This window comes from Abramis brama (genome assembly GCF_963993115.1).
Source record: "Abramis brama genome assembly, chromosome: 10".
NCBI classification, from domain to species: Eukaryota; Metazoa; Chordata; class Actinopteri; order Cypriniformes; family Leuciscidae; genus Abramis; species Abramis brama.
The window spans coordinates 12457371-12480720 of record NC_139972.1 but is presented as its reverse complement, the minus strand read 5'-3'; the positions used below and the strand labels follow the sequence as shown (position 1 = coordinate 12480720).

The 23350-nt window shown below is 37.2% G+C and overlaps 1 protein-coding gene across 6 annotated transcripts in view; it reads left to right on the top strand.

Moving 5' to 3' along the window:
* The window catches only part of cadm2b (cell adhesion molecule 2b), a 247117-nt gene that overhangs the window by 148356 nt on the left and 75411 nt on the right, over positions 1–23350 (top strand). For 5 of the 6 annotated variants that reach the window (XM_084126049.1, XM_084126046.1, XM_084126051.1 and 2 more), the window contains one exon: positions 1412–1438. The exons of the other annotated variant lie outside the window; for it this stretch is intronic. In XM_084126049.1, the coding sequence (XP_083982175.1) occupies positions 1412–1438 (27 nt within the window). The remainder of the gene's footprint in view (positions 1–1411; positions 1439–23350) is intronic. 6 annotated transcript variants of the gene reach the window in all.

Here is a 23350-nt window from a genome sequence, read left to right as displayed (position 1 = left end):
TTGTTGTTATATCTTCTGCCTCAGACTTGTCTTGTCACATCCAAATATGATGAACTTTTCACCCAATGTATTGTCAAAGTCAGAAAAGTTGTCAGAAAAAGTGTTCCGCATGAATTATTCATCGTCTTGAATGGATCACATTCGAAGTTGAGGAGCGCAAATGCATTTATGGGGATTTTACTGTCATTTTTCCTCATGCAACAAAAATGGTGGCGGTGTCGTTTCGGTTCTTAGTCTCACCTCATCTGTGATGTTCCATATGCATATTGACAATGAAGGGTTGTATATGATTATTATTCAGCTGGGTCTGTAAAGAAGTCCATACAGATGGCGCATGCTATAAAATATGTCCGTTACGCTCCTCATCAAGGCGATGTTTATGGCAGGCGGCTTGCAAAGCAGAAGGTCAGGCATAATGAAAGTATTAAGCTTATGCATTCAAACATGAGCAAACTTTCAACTCTGAATAAAGAGAAGTAGTAGTATTTCATAAGTAAACTCACTAGGCATTCACTCACTAGGCATTCCTTATGTTGTTTGCAGGACTTTCTTTCCTCTGTGGAACACAAAAGGAGACTGAACAATGTTCTAGTCGCTCTTTTCCTTGCAGTTATTCTTCCCCTCCAGTGAGCTGATAACAATTGCAACCTGATCATTTGGGTCTGAATTAGTTGAATTCAATAATCACATCACACTGTTTCATGAACAAAACATTCAGACTTGTTTTTTGAAGCAAATAATATAATTCACAAAATGGAGAACCCTACTTCTATCATGAATTCTTATGAACAAGACTGCATCAAGAAAAATTTGGCTGCTTTTCGAGGCTTTTTGTTCAAAATGTCGTTTTTTTCCATGAAACTTACCCTCTTTCAAGTGTTGATAAAAAAGAATGCATGAAGCTAGAATAAAACAGTTTTTTAAAGCAGAGGCTCTGTTCTTTCTTTTGATAAACTGTATGTTCAGATATTCATACAAAAAAAATATTCTGGGGGCCATGAAAGTTTTGTGAAAATTATCAAAATTGCTGGCAGCGGCTGGCAACTTTTTTTTGTTTTTATGCTGGCGGGGAAAGAGTTAAGATACTTTTATAGTGCTTTAACATCTGATTTGAAGCTTGAAAGCCTCTATTCGTTGCAACTGCGTGAGGAAATCGTCACCTTTTGTGCCCCACTGAAGAAAGTTAACTTGGGTTGATGGTGTCATTGATGCCAGAACTTTCTTTTTCTTTCTTCACTGGCAAATTTCAGAAACTGTTACTTAATTTAATGGGAGACTTGACGAGTATATGCTGAGGATTTTATAATCACTCTCGTTTCTCTCTCTCTCTCTCGCTCTCTCTCTCTCTCTCTCTCTCTCTTTCCCCTTCATCCCTGTTCCTCCATCTCTCTTCTCCATTTCATGCTCTCAGAGGCGGCAACGAAAAACAAAGTGAAAGGTGAGTTATCTTCTCTGTCTTTGTGGCTGGATGATTTATGTTGAACACAACTCCCAATAAACAATGTGCCGTTCGGCCCCCTCTTATCTCCCAAAGGAGCCTGGGATGCATTTACATAGTCTCTGCCTGTGAGAAAGCAAACCTGGAACATTTGATGAATTGGCCCCAGGAATATCCATTATGAGCTGAATCCGCTTTACATGCTTCCTGGGTTTACAGCAAACTTGTGCTACACGTTTAAGAGAGAGATGCCAGATTTTGTACAGGTCACCATTGCTGATGCATAGAACTGCTACTCTAACAAAAAGTGGAAACATTTTGTCTTGGATATGTGGCACAGTGATGAATTCTCTAAACAGACAGCCACTTTTGAATGTGGTATTTTAGCTCAAAAACTTGCGTCTTATTCACAAACCCACAATCCAAACCCACAACCAGTTGCTAAATTCACTGTAATAACGATGCAGCATATTTAAATTAAATTATTATAATTTTCTTCTGTGCAAACACGCCTCCTTTCAATAAATGCCTGTGAATTATGCTTATTATAGAAGGCACCTTATTCACAAATCGCAATGCTATTTGCCTGATGCAATTAACGTTGCATTATAACCACCCACTGGAAGTAGGTGGCAAATGGAATTTAATTCAAAAGATAGTTTGTGTATATTTTCTATTGATCATGACAGCAGTTATTCATCCAATGATGGAGAAAAACATATATCCAGATGTACGATGTAGTTGAATGTGCTTTTTTAAAAGGTCTGATTCAGGTGTCTAGATCGCAGTGGTGCTTAAATCTCTATAAAGTTAGTCAGATTGTGGTAATTTGCCATATCGTCTATAACTGCACTTACATCCATGAAAATTCAGTTTAGCTAAAACAAGGCAATTAAGTCTTTGTAGTGACTCACAGCAAGAAGGTCCCAGGTTCGAGTCCCGGCTGAGCCAGTAGTCCTGGGTTTCACGCGTGGGTGCTCCGGTTTCCCCCACAATCCAAAAACATGCAGTATAGGTGAATTGGAGATGCTAAATTGTCAGTAGGTGTGAATGCGTGTGTGTGAGTCCCAAGCCATTTATAAGGGAGGGTTGGGAAAAAAGACCTGGCAGCCTACACCGGAAAAATCATTGCCAAGAAAATTAATGGACAGTCTCTTGCTTATGGCAAGAGATGGTCATAGAATCACCAAGAGTCGGATACAACTGAAATGGTAATAGATATAGACAGAGATAGTGTTAAAAGAGCTTTGTAGCATTATAGTCTGTTTGGCTTTAACAAATCTAAATAATTTACCTGAAGTTCTTAGCAAATTAGAGTTAATATCAAGACCAGACCAATACCAGACAATGACAAGACAAATCGGGGGCCCAGACATACAGTAACTCATATTCTCATCCAAGTTATGAGGTACACCAAAGAGATGTGGTGTGCTTGGAGATGTGAGATATCTATCCCTTGTGTGGGGTCTTAAAACAATGCTAGATCCAGACCGAGGCCATGTTTATGTGGTCTCGAGAGTTCTCCTGTGGACCAAGACAACAAAACCAACACTCCAAATTGCAGAAAATGCATTTCTTATCAAAAAAATGTTGTAACAATTATCAGGACAGGTAGCTGAGAGTGTAGTATGATTATATTTAATGACAACAAACAGCAGTTGCAATTACATGTACATTTTTATCAAGTTGGTAGTAATGTATAAGCAGAATGGTACTAAAGAGATCCTACAGATTAGTCTCTAAAGATGACTCTAAAAACTCACAGGCAGTTACAGTGTGGACATCATTAGGTTTAGCTTTTAGGGTAAGTCAAGGTTACCTGAATTACCTGTAGAGATCTGAGCAAAGTTGTAATATGTACAATTTGCTAATAAGCCAAGCTTAAAGGGGTGGCTGATTATGATTTCACTTTTCTAACTTTAGTTAGTGTGTAATGTTGCTGTTTGAGCATAAACAACATCTGCAAAGTTACAATTCTCAAAGTTCAAAGCAAAGGGAGATATTTGCTTTTAAAGAAATTGCTTTTTAAGGACTACAACAAACGGCTGGTAGGGACTACACATCATTCCGCCCGGGTTAGTGACATCACCAACCCAAGAATTTACATAAACCCCGCCCCCTGAACACGATTTATAGATAATCAAGACAGAATATGCTAATCAATGACTAGAAGATAACTACACAATAAGCTACATGAATTCATCAACTAACCATTCAGAAATGTCCTGTTGCTTCTACATGTTGTCACTTCTTGAGTCTCTCCATCATTGACTCCGTTGACATCATCTGACCCCGGTTTGAACATAAAAGGCTAAAAAAAATGTGAAATGTTCAGTGCATGTCTGTGTGAGGTAAAAGGACACAAGTTGTTGTAGCTCCACCCTCTGTGCCGGGAGCAGCAGCTCATTTGCATTTAAAGGAACAGACACAAAACGGTATGTTTTTTCTCATCCTCAAAAAGTGACAAATTTAACATGCTATATAGAAATATCTGTGGGGTATTTTGAGCTAAAACTTCACATACACACTCTGGGGACATCAAAGACATATTTTACATCTTGTGAAAAGGGCATTATACCACCCCTTTAAGTTGTGATAATATAGCAGTGAAATGACTGGTCTAAATGAGGAGCTGAGTATAGAGGCATTCAAGGAAATTTTTCTTGAAATGGAATGGCATAAAGCCCAGGCAGTTGTCGTAGGACAGCTGGTGATCTAAGATGACAGCAAACAGCGGCTTGACCTTCAGCTGAGATTTGAGACTGAGAGGTTGGGTGAGGAAACTCATCAGGGAAGTCTTAGTTTGGAGGTATGAGCTCAGGGTTGTGGGTGGACATCTAGTTTGATATGTCAGAGTGGCATACAGAGATCCTTGCCATTTTGAGATTGTTGTCAGAATAGCAGTGGTAAAAGAAGCACCTGGATGCCTGTTCTGGTGTAAAGGGAGATTCACACTGACACTGATTTGCAGTGACAAGGCAACCAGAAATCATTCATTTTCAATGAGATTTGACAATTTGAGGCCACGTGGGAAAATGAGACCAGTGGTAATGCGAATTCAACTATCTGCAATTACAGTGATGCAATGACTATCAATGGAAGTGTTGACCAAGGAATGGTTCTTCTACAAATGTATTGTGATTTGTTAATATTTCTGTAACCTTTTTACTTTAACAAGCAGTAAATTACTGTATTAACCTTTGGCAAGGTTTTTGAAAGACTGTTATATTACCAACAAAATAGCCTAAACAATGTCTAAATCGTTATTTGGTTATTAGTTAAAGTTACTTTGAAACCTGTGTGGCTCATGTCTATGTACTCGGCTTAGGTCAGGAATGCCCATTCCTGCTCCTGGAGTGTCACCTTCCTGCAAAGATTTATTCCAACACACCGGGAAGTTTCTAGTAATCTTGAAGACCTTGCTTAGCTGGTTCAGGTGTTTTTAAATTGGAGTTGGAGCTGGACTCTGATGGTGGCCCTCCAGAAAAAGGATTGTACACCCCTGATCTTAGATCACCCCTAATTATAATCTATGAGAGAAAATCTTTCAGAAATGGATTATTAGGGCTGTCCCCGACGAAGTTGAGTTTCTATTCGACTGGTAGGTTTTAATTTAAGCCAATTGTCCAGTAATTACATGTTTATTATATTAACTTATTACATGGCTTGGTTGAATTCTAATGTAGAATGCGGCCTGTTATTTGTTGATAACAGACCGCTGCTAAGTATAACACACCGTTTCCATGAAAAACAAAGCGTTGCTATGGACGCAGGATTCTAACCGTAGAGACGGAACGGACTATTTTCTTTAGCGGAAGCAATACAATCGTTTTTAAATCAATAAACTTTTTAAATCAATATTTTGTGTCAAATTATTGATTTATTTGGTAGGTAGCCATGTAATAAGCAGGATAATGTAGAGCGAGGCGGTTGTTATAGCGAATACAACCCCTTCAGGCTGATTCAAGATCCTGATCAGCCTGTCGGGGTTGTATTCGCTATAACAACCGCCTCGCTCTACATTATCCTGCTTATTACATGGCTACCTACCAAATATCCCTTACTTAATTACTTGAATATATATTGATAAGGAGAATGTCTGAACATTTTAATAATTTATTAATAAACTAGTGATTTCTGAGTCTGTGTCGGCTGTAGTTGACTCGCCATCTCCTCAATATAGTGGACGTGCCTACACTAGAGAGAAATAGTGGCAAACGTTGGGCTACTAATGTTTCAAATTATAAGCCATAGTTAGGTTGACAATTACCTGCCTGACAATTACCACATGGACCAGCCGTGTTACGAGCTGTAATTTTTCATGCCAGAAATTTGGTTTCCTTGCATATTTCAAAAGATCGAGCAGTAGGTTTAACCCCAATAGTGCCTGACTGTCTTTGTAATATCATACTGCTGTGAGATGTTTTAAGCTTTTCCATTACCATTCAGAGCTATTCTCTGGTCTACAGTAGATGTATTTTAGTGTGTTACTCTGTCTCTTTAAGGGAAGAGAAAAGCACTTGAAGGCTTTTAAACCTAGAGAGGGGAAATCCATTCTCTGTTCTGGTCCCTGTTCCCTCGCCCCCCATGGCGTTAATTTAGTGGGAAGGGTGGTACATGGTCCTACCATTAAAAGGGACATATATTTATATATATACTGTGTGTGTGTGTGTGTGTGTGTGTGTGTGTGTGTGTGTGTGTGTGTGTGTGCAGATGGGCTACATCACACTTCTATTGTTGCTTAGCAGTAATTGCAGCAGGTTATATCCACCCAGCCAGTTTCAGGCTATTAGTGCATGAGCAAACTGAATTCTGAGCCGTTCCTGGTTATTCCTTAGCTGCTAGCTCCTGATACAGTCAACACTAACCTTCTCTCTGTCATGCTTATCTGTAAATAGAAATAGCAAGCACTCAAGATGGTGACTTTAGTAAACATTTAACTGTTACTTTTTAAGGCACTAAGTTAGAAGCTGCTACAGATGGTAACCAACCAGAATGCCTATTACCGCTGCGCCAGCCGCCGTGGCGAAACTAATTTTTATTTAGCCTATTAATGCATTTTATAGCCTATTATTGATGCAGAGAGATTTGTCTAGTTCAACAACTCTGTTACACCATAGTTTTTTGCTTATAGCCTATTTATGAAATAAAATTACCACGCATTTCCATTTTACACTAAGGAACAAATATATACAATGTCTTTACTTCTGTAGCCTAATAATTCCAATCGTGATTTCAAAAGCAGTTCTGTTAAAAAAATAAATATATATATATATATATATATATATATATATATATATATATATATATATATATATATATATATATACAGTGAGGAAAATAAGTATTTGAACACCCTGCTATTTTGCAAGTTCTCCCACTTAGAAATCATGGAGGGGTCTGAAATTGTCATTGTAGGTGCATGTCCACTGTGAGAGACATAATCTAAAAAAAAAATCCAGAAATCACAATGTATGATTTTTTAACTATTTATTTGTATGATACAGCTGCAAATAAGTATTTGAACACCTGAGAAAATCAATGTTAATATTTGGTACAGTAGCCTTTGTTTGCAATTACAGAGGTCAAACGTTTCCTGTAGTTTTTCACCAGGTTTGCATACACTGCAGGAGGGATTTTGGCCCACTCCTCCACACAGATCTTCTCTAGATCAGTCAGGTTTCTGGGCTGTCGCTGAGAAACACGGAGTTTGAGCTCCCTCCAAAGATTCTCTATTGGGTTTAGGTCTGGAGACTGGCTACGCCACGCCAGAACCTTGATATGCTTCTTACAGAGCCACTCCTTGGTTATCCTGGCTGTGTGCTTCGGGTCATTGTCATGTTGGAAGACCCAGCCTCGACCCATCTTCAATGCTCTAACTGAGGGAAGGAGGTTGTTCCCCAAAATCTCGCAATACATGGCCCCGGTCATCCTCTCCTTAATACAGTGCAGTCGCCCTGTCCCATGTGCAGAAAAACACCCCCAAAGCATGAAGCTACCACCCCCATGCTTCACAGTAGGGATGGTGTTCTTGGGATGGTACTTATCATTCTTCTTCCTCCAAACACGTTTAGTGGAATTATGACCAAATAGTTCTATTTTGGTCTCATCTGACCACATGACTTTCTCCCATGACTCCTCTGGATTATCCAAATGGTCATTGGCAAACTTAAGACGGGCCTTGACATGTGCTGGTTTAAGCAGGGGAACCTTCCGTGCCATGCATGATTTCAAACCATGACGTCTTAGTGTATTACCAACAGTAACATTGGAAACGGTGGTCCCAGCTCTTTTCAGGTCATTGACCAGCTCCTCCCGTGTAGTTCTGGGCTGATTTCTCACCTTTCTCAGGATCATTGAGACCCCACGAGGTGAGATCTTGCATGGAGCCCCAGTCCGAGGGAGATTGACAGTCATGTTTAGCTTCTTCCATTTTCTAATGATTGCTCCAACAGTGGACCTTTTTTCACCAAGCTGCTTGGCAATTTCCCCGTAGCCCTTTCCAGCCTTGTGGAGGTGTACAATTTTGTCTCTAGTGTCTTTGGACAGCTCTTTGGTCTTGGCCATGTTAGTAGTTGGATTCTTACTGATTGTATGGGGTGGACAGGTGTCTTTATGCAGCTAACGACCTCAAACAGGTGCATCTAATTTAGGATAATAAATGGAGTGGAGGTGGACATTTTAAAGGCAGACTAACAGGTCTTTGAGGGTCAGAATTCTAGCTGATAGACAGGTGTTCAAATACTTATTTGCAGCTGTATCATACAAATAAATAGTTAAAAAATCATAGATTGTGATTTATGGATTTTTTTTTTTAGATTATATCTCTCACAGTGGACATGCACCTACGATGACAATTTCAGACCCCTCCATGATTTCCAAATGGGAGAACTTGCAAAATAGCAGGGTGTTCAAATACTTATTTTCCTCACTGTATATATTGAATTAGTGTTCGACAAACGTGTTCATTTGGATTTATTTTTCTCTTAACAGCTAAAATAACTTAATATGCTACTCTGTAGTTTTTCGGTCATACAGATAAGAGTAGAGTAGCCTACATCGTTCAAAACTGTAAACTTTTATTCATATTAGGCTCGTCTCTGTCTCCAGGAACTACGGCGTCACAAAAATGAACCGAAAGCCACTTGCCTCAGCTCAGTCACGATACGAAATTAATCGGCTATGTCTAAAGCCTGATTATGAAAATGTAAGTATCTTGGCGTTTCAAATAAAGATTGTATCAAGTACATCATATGAAACCGAGAGGTACAGAGGATCTACTCAAACATGTTTAGCTATCATACAATAGACGTTAATGAATGGCAACTGCTAATGTGTTAGCACTTAAACAACATGAAACTAAACAGTTCAACTAACAAATTAAATCCTGCCCTCATGTCCAATAATTTGTGAATTGTGTATCCATACAATGACTAGTCATTGTGATGAATGTTTACTCTCAATGTGAACATGGACAAAGTAACTAAAAGTGTTCACTATTTTTGTGATTCATTTGAGTGAAATTACATATGTGCAGCTGTTGAATTTGAAAGCAGTTGTTTAGGAAACCAGTCCTCTATTTTACACAGGAATAATCACAAAGCATTTGTGGCTTGCTTTAGGAACTGCAGTTTTTCATTAACAAGGAAAATTGTGCACATTGTGTCTATCTGCAAATACATTTCTGAACATTTGTGCTTTACAGAGTCCTATTTATCTTATAATATGTCTACGCAGGAACACAAGTGGCACAGTGTATGTTGGAGCACAGAAAACGTGATTGCTTTACAAATTTGAACATGTGGATCCTGTTTTTAAACAAAAAATCAGGCCAAAATCATTCTTTTTTGAAAAAATCATTAACTGTCTGGGATTGATTCACTCTACAGTATTCATAGGCAACAGTAATCCAGTCTCCGCTCTTAAGATAATTACCTATGGATTTTCTAATATCTGCTCGAAATGAATTTCAAAAAGCTGTCATAACGAGAAAGGCTGTCATAACAGCGCTTTGAAGTATCTTAATGCAAGTTCATACCAAGAATCCATCGTACAGTATGTATGTAATGCGAATATCCCATGGCAGATAATGTACTAAGATATAAATAGACTTGATATTGTAGTATGTTACAGTGGTCCTCAAACTGTAGAATATGGAGTGGTGCCATCATATATTTATTGCAATTTAATTATTATTAAATTAAATGATTGCTAATTCAAATATTCAATGTTTAGGGATATTTTTGTGACATTTTGGTAATAAATAAATATGATACTATACATAGCTGGCGGCCTGGCGCCAGTGTAGCACTGAAGAGAGTGCATCTGAAGTAACGAAACGGGACGATAACGTAACGCAAAGTATCCCCAGCTAGAAAACATTTGCGTAGTTGTCAGACCATAACAAACCTGTCGCTAGTATATATTTTATATTATTATAAAACTAAAAGCTACTGAACAAATATAGATGGCAGAGCATTTAATAATATTACTGCATAAAACAAAAAGGAAAATTGCCTAGGCCAACATATTTGGAAATCCATGAAATTAACATGTTTTAGACCACCAGATATAAATGCTTCTTAGATAGGCTACTTAATTTCAGCAGTTTTATCATGAATACAAGTTACCATGATTGACACCAAAATTATATTGTGTCTTCTTTACTATAAAACACACTCATTGCAACACATTTAACAGATGCGTAAATGTACGGTAAGTTAGAACAACCTGATATGCAACCGGTGAAATAATCAACTTGACCAAATTACCTAGCACTCTAAAAAATCCCCATACCTTTAGCCTACTCAGAGCTGCATTTTAGTGGGTGCAGTCTGTAGGTGGCAATCAAAATGTGACTGTGAAACAGGCCGTCCTTAACTAGAATGTTACTATAGTAGACTAATATTAATGCTAGAAAGCCTATGCACTTGTTTTTTTTTGTTTTTTTAATCATTAAAATCCATTTTCACATTCATCTTTACTGAGGGAGCAACACCAGCCTCACCATTTCATGTTTGATGGACATCTGTCTGCCCTCTATTCATCAGTGATAACATGGCATTGGCACCAGGTAGTTACAGTCAAACCAAAATTTATTCAGACACCTTCAACATTTATCACAGTATCACAGTTTATTCGCTATAGTTTAGAAAATGGTAATAAAATATGACAAAAACTATCAAATCAGTTGATATTTCACTGGTTTTGGCCATCCTTCTGTTAGACTGTCTCACAAATTAAGTTGAATAGCTGTCAGCTGTTAAATTTAAGTACACAATTAGATAATACCAATTTAGGTCAAGCAATTACCAAGCAATGCTTAATTTGGTTCAGTCTGTGGTATAAAACGGTCACATTAGCAATTAAAGAAAAAACACTTGAGCAAAACATGGTCAGGTCAAAGTGTCTGAATCATTTCTGGTCCCAAATCTTTGTACATTTTACTGATAGTCCACTGTTTTAGGTATAATGTCACAGTTTACTGTATTTTGCTATCCTCACTTACATAAATCAACTATAGTGTCCTGCACCCACTAGTAAAAAATTATATCTGGTGTCTGAATAATTTTTGGTTTGACAGTATATGAACACAGTTATAGGAGCCAGCCACCAAGGCGGTCCCCTAAGAGCGAAATTTTCCCCTAGGGCCATTTTCCTGGTTGCATTTGCACCGCCAGTAGGAACTCTGAAAGTCCTTGCACACTGAGTCTGAAATTATTGCATGTGTTTTTTCGTATTCGTGATTCAGTCAAAATGAAATGTCAAAACACCATTCAAAATGCTTGCTATGGATGCGAAAAATGCAGAAAATCGAACATGATCCGAATTTTTTTATGACGGACGAAAGTTTCGGAGGCAGTGTGCAAGCATGATTGACATAACGTGAGGATATTTTTTTTTTAACATGCGAAAATTTCGGTGCGAATTTCGGACTCAGTGTGCAAGGGCCTTGAATCTGAAGTGACGCAACCCGTCACTTACGTCCTGCCGCTCTGGTTGTTGTGTGGGACTTTCATTTTGACAGTGCGGCGGACTTTTATTTTGACGGCGCTGAGAACGCAAGAGCCTGAGCACACAGCGCTTACATTCTCCGTCTTCATCATTAGTTTACGATCTGTTTAACAGTCCTATCTAATATTGTTAGATAGAATTGTTTAAAAAAAAAGAAAGTAAACAGTATACGAAAAAGTATTATAACGTTTGCCGCGTGGTTGATGCCTAATGTTGCTAGCTGAGCAGAAATACATACAAGTACATAATCATGTTTCGCTTGACCCCTTCAAAATTGCGTCGGATTTCCTCCTTTGCGTAAAGGTTGAGAAGTGCCTGGACTTCGCCGTTGGTCCAACTATCACTGTTTTCCATGTTCATGGAGTAAATATACTATAGGCTATAAACTGTGTGTTTGCATGGCTTTTAAAGAATGGTGGGTGCCGGTGTTTTGCATACTGTATGTTCAGCCAATCAGCGTACACCTACTGATGGTTACTGTGCTGGGTTCCTTCTCTGATGTAGGAGCTGATACCTAATATCTTTACCAGTTCCTGTGGTGTGAACACTCCAAAAAGTGGGTACTTCTGTCAATAGTTTTATGAACTATGAAAACGTTCCTCCGGTGCAAAAGCCCCTATAGATGCCTTTAAACTCCATTGAACTCAGAGTAAGTGTCATTCTAAATTGTTCAGACCTCTTCCCGATAATGAACGTGAAGCTGCTTGGTATGAAACAAAAGACACCGTGAGGTTTTAATGAGCCCCTAATGCATCTGTCTTCCTCTGGAAAAGCTGGAGACTCAAAACTGGAGCATCCCTGGAGAAATCGCCAGCTCAACGTTTGCTCTACATACTGTATGCTTTCCAATTTAACTAAGAATTTGCTGTTGAACGTGAAAGGGTGGCCTGAAAAAATTACAACAGCTCTTCCTCTTCAGGGATATGACTAGACCCTTCGATCCCATTGTAGACCGCCACAACAAAAGGGCCTCCAGTCCTAATTAAATATATTCATCTTCATCCCACTTTACAAGACTTACTCCCCAAACATCTTAGCAAATAGGCCATGGTTACTTTCATGGTCAGTCAATTAATTAAAATATGTGATGTTGCTGTACGTTCAGTGATTAAAAATTAGGTTGTCAACTTGTTCATATCGTATATGTCCCTGTAGTTTCTATGTTCTCTTTCTGTTCCTCAGTGGACATTTGGACTCAGGGTGTTTCAGTATAAAATGGATACAAAAATTGTATAACAAATATGTAATGATACAGGGGTGCAAAAAGAGAGTATTCAACCTATGAAAGGTAAAAGGGTAGAAACAAAAACAACACATTTTTAAATATAAAAATATTTATTATTTTTAGATATACAAATGTTGCATTTTTAAATATCTCATATTTATGTCCTATCAAAAAAAAAAAAAAAAAAAAAATAATAATAATAAAAAAAAAAAAAAAAAAAAAATATATATATATATATATATTCATGCTAGCATTGTTCATAGTGTTCATTTCATAGTGAAAATCACTGTAAAAAGTGAACAGTTGGATCAACTTAAAAAATTACTTCAATTGGTAACACCTAAAGAAATTAAGTTTTCTCAACTTAAATTATCACGTTTTTCACGATAAAATGTGATAATTTAAGTTGAGAAAACTTAATTTCTTTAGGTGTTACCAATTGAAGTAATTTTTTTAAGTTGATCCAACTGTTCACTTTTTACAGTGATGTTTGTCAATTACCTTTTTTCCCTGACTAAGTCAAGGCAATGATGAAACAACACCAACGTCAAAAAGACGACACTAAAATGTAGTTAAAAAATAAAAACTTTTGTCAAAAAAAAAAAGACACAAAATGTTACAGACTGTTTTTAACGAGCCTCTACAAGCTTTCATTCTTGCAGTTGCCAGATATCAAGAGTTTAAATCCCCAAATTAAGCTTTTGCTGTTAAAAGGATACATTATCTATGTTTCCATTCACCTATTTGTATGCTCATTTTGGAATTTAAATTACATTTTTCTTAGTGATATTTGGCTAGTTTATCAGGAAGTGATGATTTTTCGCTGGATGGAAACGGTGCTGTATTGTGCTGTATTTTATCATGCAAATGTTTTAGGTGATATTCCAATTTTGTGCATAAGTTAAATTTGCAACTTTGTTTGGAAACATAGTATGTTCTGCCCCGTGTTTTACTTAATCTTTGCAATCTGGCAACCATGTGAACGCACTCTCTCTACACTGAGGAAGAATCTGAAAACAGTAGTTTAGCGTTCTTCTTTGCAATTGTGGTTGCTGAATAAATGCACTTACAAAACCTCTGTGGACAATACAGTATTTTTTGCTGTTGTTTTAATAGAAAAATAATAATAATTTGGAATTAATGGAATTACTATTAGGAGTTTACATTTTTGAGAGAAGTTTCTTGTTTTAGCCTACCAGTTTTCATAATGTAGGCAGTCTATTATTAATCAGGAATCTAGATGAAGTAATGAATTGACATTCGATTTGTGCTTGTAAGCAAAAGTGCAATAATTCTGATGAAATGCAAAAATTAAAAAAAATCAACACAATTTTTACTAATTTCTTTAGTTGTCTACAAAGCAAATTATCATAAATAATGGCTAGCACATGACCTTATGTAGCCCCGCCCCTTTTCAGCACTGTGCTCATTGTGTTGTCTTTTGATTTGTATTTCCACAGCATGAAAGTAGATCTTACGGATAAATTTATGTATTTTGCTTTTTAAAATCTTCTCAGTCTACTGACATTTGTTATGACATCCACTTCAAAAATTACAATGCTCATTTACATACAATTAGTAAGTCCACTTCACCAGCTAATTACTTTTCGACAGCGATGCCATAGAAATAAACAGAGCTGCCGCAAAAACTGAAGATAAAACACAATTATTATTATTATTATTATTTATTTATTTATTTTCTATCATCAATATGTGTTGCATATGCTGCATACTCTTTTCTCATCCAAACTGGTGTTGAAAATCTTTTCACGTTAAAAAAAAAATTCATCAAAATTGGTATCATGAACATCCCTAATTTGGACTTGAAACGTAGCCCTACTTGGTTCACATTTTCTCAAAAACCCATTTCTGATTCAGCTAGCATAATTTTATTTTTTTATTTTTTTGTGTGAAAATTGTGACCAGGTATTAAAACAAAAAAAGTTTCTACTGAAAACGTGTGCATGTACCAGTATTGCAATATGTATCATGTAGAAAGTGTAGCAATTGCAAGACAAGCTTTTATGTAATTTCATCACGTTGCAAGTTCTCAACCAATAATTTGGGATGTTTTTGGTGCATTTAGACCATTTGATCATGTTGTGCATGTGCGAGTGTGTGTGTGTGTGTGTGTATGCGTGTGCACAGGAGCACGTGTATTAATACCAAAATGAAGCCTTGCATGAAAGCTAATTCATCCTCACTCTCATTACCTCAGCATGGGGGCTCTTTCACAAGAAATGAATTTTAATTTTCCCGTGCCCAGCAAAGGTTGACAGACATACCAATCACATAGCATTCAAAATGATATTACCTCTCGCATTAGTTCTCATTTAATCTTCTGCCAGCTTAAAGCCACAGACTCACTGTGAAAAGAGAATTGATCAGATAAGCATGCCTTTCATTCCAAAGCCACTAATCATAAGTGCACACAGGGGGAAAAAATGAAAAATAAAAATAACAGCTGTTAGGCAGACTTGTTTTTCAGTGGCTGTCTTTTGATCTGAGAGAAATATGTGCTAAAAATATGATGGATCTGTCTTAGACCCCTGCTGTGACCCCATATACTGTACAGTTATATTAAAGGTCTTACTAGTCTGGAGACAATACCACTGCTTTCTGTTTCCATAAATATTTGAAGTCAGTTCTAATCTTTAACATTTCCTAATAGGAGGAAAAATCACAAATGAGATTTTTTTCATTTCTCAATTGTTTGTGTTCGACATGGATAGGCCTAATTTTGTCTCTAAATTTATGTAAATAACGATTTTACCAACATTTTACACACATTCAGATTACAGGGATAACAAATGGAGACTTGCTCCTGATTCTCAGGTTTTTCTCCCAAGAAACACACTCTAGAGATCTCATATGAGTCTTTATGAATTTAAAGATTTCTAATCTAATTCTTCCAAAACCAAATGAGATCAGATCTACACTATGCAATCCACATGAATTTTATACCCTATTATTTTTTATATTGAACAAAATCCTAAGACATTTTAGGAGGAAAAACCTTGAGGCAGAGTTGAAAGTTTTGGGAAAGTTTTTAAAGACATACTTTGAAAGTTGGTTTGGACGTAGTCTGAAAGTTTTACAAAGCCTTGAAGTTTGAAGGTTATGAAGCATTAAGCATTTATACAGCATCTTTGAGATTCAAGAGTTGAGTCGTCTGTATTTGCTCTCCATGTAAAGCACTCTGAATTGCCATAGTGTATGAAATGTGCTATATAAATAAACTTGCCTTGCCTTGCCTATTTGTGGTCCATTTTCACAGCACAAAAAGACTGTAAATGATAAAAGTATATGTCTGCTAAAAGTTCATTTTGTCAGCTTGTAGGTGAGAGCTTGTCAGCTTGTCAAAAAGTTATTTTGAGTTTGGCTGGTTAGAAAAGATGTATATAATACGTCAGAACCAGGGATGTAGTGGAGGCTAAACGCACGTAAACGCCGTTTACGCACCTCCCAAAATTCGGAAATAGCGTTTGCCCACCTCCAAAGTGCGTTACGGTTTATCCACCTCTACATGGCGTTTATCCACCTCTAAATGTCACGTTATTTGAGCGGACTTTGTTTTTCCAGTGCGTTATCGCCGATCGGTACATGATTCGAGCATTTGAGCCGTTAACGACAGAGCAGAGCGTAGCACAAACACGGAGCAGAGAGCGCAGCGCGCCGACACACACACAAACACACACACACACGGAACAAAGAGAACGGCGCACACACGTAGCAGAAAACACACGCTCGTGAAGTTAGTAAACAAGCTGCGCGAGAATGAAACTTGATTGCAGCCGCAACAGGAAATCATTAAAACAATGCAAAAAAGGTATTTTTTAATTTCATTACAGGCAGCTGGTTTAGGGAGCATGTCAAAACCCAACTGTACAAGAGATTCAGAGGGAGTCAAGCCTGCACCAGGTTAAAGACTTTTCCCTCTACAGGGAAACACTGATCCACATTTTTCTGATAGACCAAAAAATTAATCAATTAATCGAGGAAATATTCAACAGATTAATCAACTATGAAAATAATCCCAAATCACTAATCATTATGCACAAGTGCATTGCATTGGAAGCCCTGGATATAAGCCTCCCTCTCGATCTCTCATAAATATTTTTGATCTCTCTGTTTTGTCATTTAGTAAACTTTATAGATTTCAACCATATTATTCCTTTTTGAGTCTCTTTAACAAGAACTTAGATTAATGTATGAATTGAATAGTGATTGTGTGACCTATGATGAGGGAACAACCAGTGATACCCTTGGTAGTACCATCAAATAGCCTATAGCGATGTCATCAGGATACACGTCGTGGTCCACCAGAATTTATAGTTTACCCACCTCTTTTTTTACCACTACACCACTGGTCAGAACAGGCTGAATGACTTTGCTGGGTTAGGTGGATATGAGGTAGAAAGCTCTAGTGGGTTTCAATCAAGACATCGGTAAACTTCCAAGTGGGACACAATGAGATATTTGAAAATAATTAATTGAATATTGTTTTGAGCAGTTGGATTTTGGGGGTCAAAAAGTTGATAAAAACTGCACTAGGGCAAGTTAAAGAAGAAAACATTTTTAACCTTCCTTGTGCTTTGTAACTCTGCAAACCTTTTTCATGCTCAAAACCACAACATTACACACTAAAGAGAGTTATTCTCTATATCAGTGCACACTAGGGGTGTGACGAGATCTCGTGTTACGAGATCTCGCGAGATTAAAACGCGACGAGATTTCTCGTCGAGTGAAATTTTGTATCGTGAGTTAAAAAAAAAAAAAAAAAAAAAAAAAACTTTGTCTCGTGAGTTGTTGTGATGTCAGCGTGAGGGTGAAATTTGTATTGAAGATGCCCCTGCCACTTTTAAATCATTTGTGTGCCGGGCCAATCACACACACACTCCGCACACACACACACTCACTGTCCCTCGCTCACTCACTCACTCGCGCGCACACACACACACACGCTCACTCGCGCGTGCACACACGCACACTCACTGTAACCGCACTCTCACTCACTCTCGCTCACACTCAACCCGTCGTGGAGGACCGGTAAAATTAAACATGCTAGTCTTTCTGTTGTGAAGCATCACAGACGCGTTGTCGCCCACTATGACACACTATACGAAATGAAACGATCGAATCTTGCGTCCCGACGCCCGTTGTACTTTACGAGTCTCCACGAAACGGATCGTGCCAAAATAGTGTAATCTGAACCAGGCAGGTAATAAACATTTGACCTATCACGCAAAGAACCTATTAAAGCACTAAGACATGGGAACAGTATAGCTAACATTCACATATCACAAGTCATATCGACATCGCAATATTAAACAATGTTATCGCACATCGCAGCTTTTCCTCATATCGTGCAGCCCTGCCCAAAGGTCTCAACTGCTGCCAGAAATCGTCGACATGCTTATATTCTTGAAAAAGAACATGACCATATCTTAGGCTTATCTTAGTTAATTTATCTCTTTTTCATGCTTGAAGAAAAAAATTGTTTCTGTTTGAACTTGTAGTTTTGAGAGAGCAGTACTTTGATTATGGATACACACTTACTGTTTGCATTTAAAGTGTTATTTCAGTTATTTATATTTATTTTATTTATACTGTTTTATTTTTTTATGTTCGATTTGTGGAAAGGAGTTAGATTTCTCATGTGAAATCGTACAGGGAGAAGTAGAGTTTATAGCAAAACATTTTCAGGGTTCGTACGGGTGCTTGAAATCCTTGAAAGTGCTTGAATTTTGATGTTGTGTTTTCAAGGTTTGAAAAGTGCTTGAATTTTGGATAAAATGCTTGAAAATGCTTGAATTTGTAACTGTATTTCTTTCACAAGAAATATCTTTCTGACGAAATAGTTCTTTATTAAATGGAGAAAAAAATGCAGCCTTTCAGAATCAGATACAGATTGATTTGCGTTACGCTGGCCAGAGCAAAAGTAGGCGGAGTTTTCATTTTGATTTCCGCGGTTGTTTGGATGCACCGTTTTTTTGGCCACGCAGCGGCAACAGTTGAACTATTTTAAACTTTGACCGCGGCGTGCGCGCGAGCGCGCTGAGCTCCGCTTTGGTCCGAGTCGCGCGGCGCAAGCCATTGAAATATATCGGTTTAATTTCATAGCGCAGCGCGGCCCGCGTCCTAAAGGGCCATTAGTGACTGAGAGTACTTGGTGTGATAATGTAATGTAAGTATTGCATGTCCGTTATGTCACGTTCATTTGTGGAATATGCAGTGAACATTGCCAAAATTACAGAACTGTAACGTGCAAATTAACCTGCAAACGTTAGCCCAGTGCATAACAACAGTCGTTGATTGCTGAACTGAAATCAGTCAGTGTCATAAGTTAGTATACTGTTACTGTAAGGGTTAGGATGGCCCTATGCAATATTTACACTGCTCTATTCCAGTAAACGTAGTAGCTAACGTTGTGTCTTGGCCCAAGACATCTTGGCAATGAAATACATTTATCAGGCAGGTGCCTCTGCACTCAGATATTGTTCAAACCTCGTCTATATCAATAATGTGTCCCAAAACGGGAAGGCCTGTCAAATATTTCTGTTCAAATCTTCAAGTCTTCATATTTGAAATTAATTCAGTTTTTACAGCCTATAAATCACATTATCTGGTAAGCAATATTTGGACATTAATATAATGAAAAGTATATTATTCATATAGCTATATACTTAGTGATACATTTTGAAGAATAAAACTTGTGATTGGCTTAAATATTAGGGCTGCACAATATATCGAAATATTGCAAATGTATATATTACAATATGCATAATTGCTTGCATATCGCAACGGCTTGCAATAACTGGGGTCATGAACAAAAGACAAAGAAAATCACTCACTGCTTTTGGCTGAATAGGCTAACTTTTGTAGCTTTAATAAGAATCAGTATATTTAATTCATGCAGTGAAAACTAAGCAGTGTTTATTTTTACATTTGATTAATCAGTTTCTGTTGTTAAATAAACCTAATGTAGGATAACCTGAACCCCTAAACCCCAGTGATGTTAAAATAACACTTCTTATGCTACAGTAAAACACTGATGTTCACTGTTTTGAAGTTGTAGGGATATTTTCTTATCACAAAAAGAATGTGAAACACGTATGTGTAGGTTATATCATTTTAAAGATAATTTAAGTTAATTTGACACACTTTAAGCATTATCGTATCGCATATTGAATATCACATTATTTAATGAGTTATCGCATATCTAATTTTTCTTCAATATCGTGCAGCCCTCTGCTATTATGAAACATTTGGCTGTTTATCTCTTTTGATGTGATAAAAACACTAAATAATAATTCTAACTATGTATTGGTATGTAATTTACGGTAGTGTAAGGTGCTGGAAAAAGCTTTAAAATGGACCTGGAAAGTGCTTGAAAAGTGCTTGAATTTGATCTTGGAAAAAGTGTACGAACCCTGCATTTTGCAGTGTTTGCATGTCCTTTACTGCATAGAATTCATTAAAATAGAAGTAAAATAACATTCATTACAAGTTGATTTCAAAATGCACATAAATTGTTTTGCATTTTGTGATTTTCAGTTGAATAAAAGACTATTTTCCATTCATATATTTCATCATTGAGGATTTCTTAAAATTGTGTAAAAATCTCGTCTTGTCTCGTTCTCGTGAACCCAATCTCGTGTCTCGTCTCGTCTCGTGGAGTAAGCGTCTCGTCACACCCCTAGTGCACACTGTTTCTGAACTCCCTGAAATGCCTCAAGTGTAGTCTTGAGTTTTTTTTCCAGGAATGTACACCTCACACTGTCCCTTATTTAAATAATTCCTGCCTAAGGCATACGCAAAACAAGGGGGCGAGGCTTGGCTGAGTTGTGTTAGTAGTGTGTTGAAACTCACATGCTGAAACCGCATACTAGCATATACTCATTCTATTACTGCCATAGAAAGATATGGTAAAAGTAGTGAGAGTAGTATGCTAGTATGCGATTCCGAATTGCGCAAGGGGCGTGACATTTCCAAAACACACTCAAAACAGTTGACCAATCACAACACACTGGTCCCACCGACCAATCAGAGCAAAGAAAGGAGGGGTTTTACAGAGACCGGAATTGCAAAGTGTGTTACTAACAGACTGGGAACACTGTAAAAAAAAAAAGGTACTAGCTTAAATTTTTAAGTACAATACACTTGGATGTTTAAGTCATTTAAACTTGAATTACATTAAACTGACATCAAACTTAAATTTAATTAAACTTAAATAACATTAAACTAAAAATGAGTTGAATCATATAACTTATAAAAAAGTAGAAAATTACTTACCTTCGTTGATGAGTTAAAGCAATGTAAAAACCTATGTTGTCATAACTTATTGATTATATTGTTTTTACAGTGAAGAGAGGTGCTGCACCAATGTCAAATATGTGATAAGTAATACGTTTTTTGAACATTCAAGCAAGAAACCCTATTCTAGTTGACCCCAAAACAAAATCAAGACTTTGTAAACGGGCATGACATGGCCCCTTTAGGAAGAAGTGTTGGTTTGGGGTTGATGATTTTGAAACATTAACCTAAATTTTGTGGTTTACTTTGTCAATCTGACATAATAAAACGTAACTGAGAAGTCTCATGAGCTCTGAAAGCACAACCTCTGAGCGATACGGTTTTTACTCTGGGTTACTGAGAATCACAAAGCAGCTGCCGCAGAGAGATTCGCCCTGAGCTGTCGTTGAATCCCGTTGTGCAACATTTCTACAAATGCTTCTGCTGGCTGTAATGCCGAAGACTAAGGCAGACGCATTAGTCCAGATACGGGGGGTGTTATCGCTGTGTAATGAATTGAGATGGTTGTTCCTTTGGCTGCTGCATGGTTATTTGTTAGCTTTTTTTTGCTGGTGCCCAAAGCATACAATGTACAGTGGCTTGCTTGGCTGCTTTCTGGTCATTCATCAACGAGTGATTTCCATTATGTGGTGCAGTCAGCTGAAAAAGAAAAAAGCTTTTCTGGATGTGCGGTTCATTCATTCATTCATTCTTTGCTGCTTCCTGCTCGACCCAAGCACAAGCGTTTATGAGATATGTCAGCACTTTAATTCCCTATTGAGAAATGTGAGTCTTTAAGTTGATTCAATAAGAACAGTGTTGGGGAAGCTACACTTGAACTGTAGCTACAAGCAGTCAAGCTATTCTGTTAAAAACAATCTAAAAAAAAGTTGCTAACTGCATTAAAGCAGAATTTATTTGGCACAAGAATAATGAGGATGTCAGGATATCATTATATTGACAGGATTAAACTGCAACAGATAATCTGACAGTAAATACAACCTCTTTGGGAAAAAGAAGTACACTTTAGCATACTTTGAAAAAAAGTACTCATTACATATACAGAAATAATGTATTTTAAAAGAATAAGTACAAACTGAATGTAATATTTTCTGATACTTAATTGCATGTTGTATGCAATGTTGTAGTACTTTAAATTTATATTAAATGCAATTAGGGCTAATCTTTAAAAGGACATTTTAAACCATTTAATTAGGTCTTAAGTACATCTTTATGTGTAATTTCATAATTACTTGAAATTGTGTACAGCTGAATGTACTGAAAATAATTTATTCAGGCTCATTTGATTTCAGGCCAGCCTCCATTTACAGGCCACAACACAAAAGGCCCTTTAGGCAGTATTTAACTGATGTTGAAGCTTTGCCCTGTTGTAATAAAGGGCCAAATGGAGAGAATAGCTGATCTGGGATCTGCTTTAAGTGGTTTGGACTAAAAAGTGAAACGTAAGCTGCTGACCCATCGTCCACCTGTACCAGCACAGCAGCGTCTGTTCTCACAGGGACAAGCATTTAGCCTGTACACAAACGTCTTTCTTTATTTTCTTGGCAATAGAAATAGTTCAAGGGATCTGAGATTGAGTTAATAGTGAAATTACAGCTAGCTTTTAGATTTTTTTCTGAATGCAGGGACTGGTTTGTTGTATTTTATGAAAAAATTCATTCATTTGATGGAGTTTAACTGTAAGATGTAGATCGCAATGTCACAGAACTTCAAGCTAACTGACGCTAATGCATAATTTCTATGCCTCACATTCAAGTCTTTATACAAACTTGTATCCAAAGTGACATGCAATTAAGATACACCTTTTGTTTATCAGTTAACATTCTCTGGGGATCAAACCATTGACCTTGCGAGTGCCATACAATTAGAGCTACATGAGTGTTTCCAGTTGTGATATTCTGAACTATTTTCCAGTTGAACTGTGTTGAATAGGACTGGCACGCTGCTATGACAATATCTTTGCATTTACAAAGCTTTCTTAACTATTATACAGTTGGAGAAAACGTAGTTTCTGCGTGAAATGTAGTTCCTCAGTTAAGAAATAAGAAAGCAAAAAGCAAAAAAAAAAAAAAACGTTTCTTTTTTTGTGTGTTACATCAGCAGCCTGTCTCAAAAGATAACACTTTTTGTATAAATCATGATTAAGGGACAGACTAGGATAAAGAACATGATGCTGTCTCATGTTAAAACCAGAAATAAACCAGAATAAGCAAGCATTAAAAGTGTTGGAAAGTTGCTATCACATTATCGAAATTTCTTGTGAAGAAAAGTCCATTGTCAATAAAATAATGATGTCTGAAGCACAGCTCACACAAAAGTCACTTTCAGACCAAGCAACTTTCTGTTGCTCAACATGG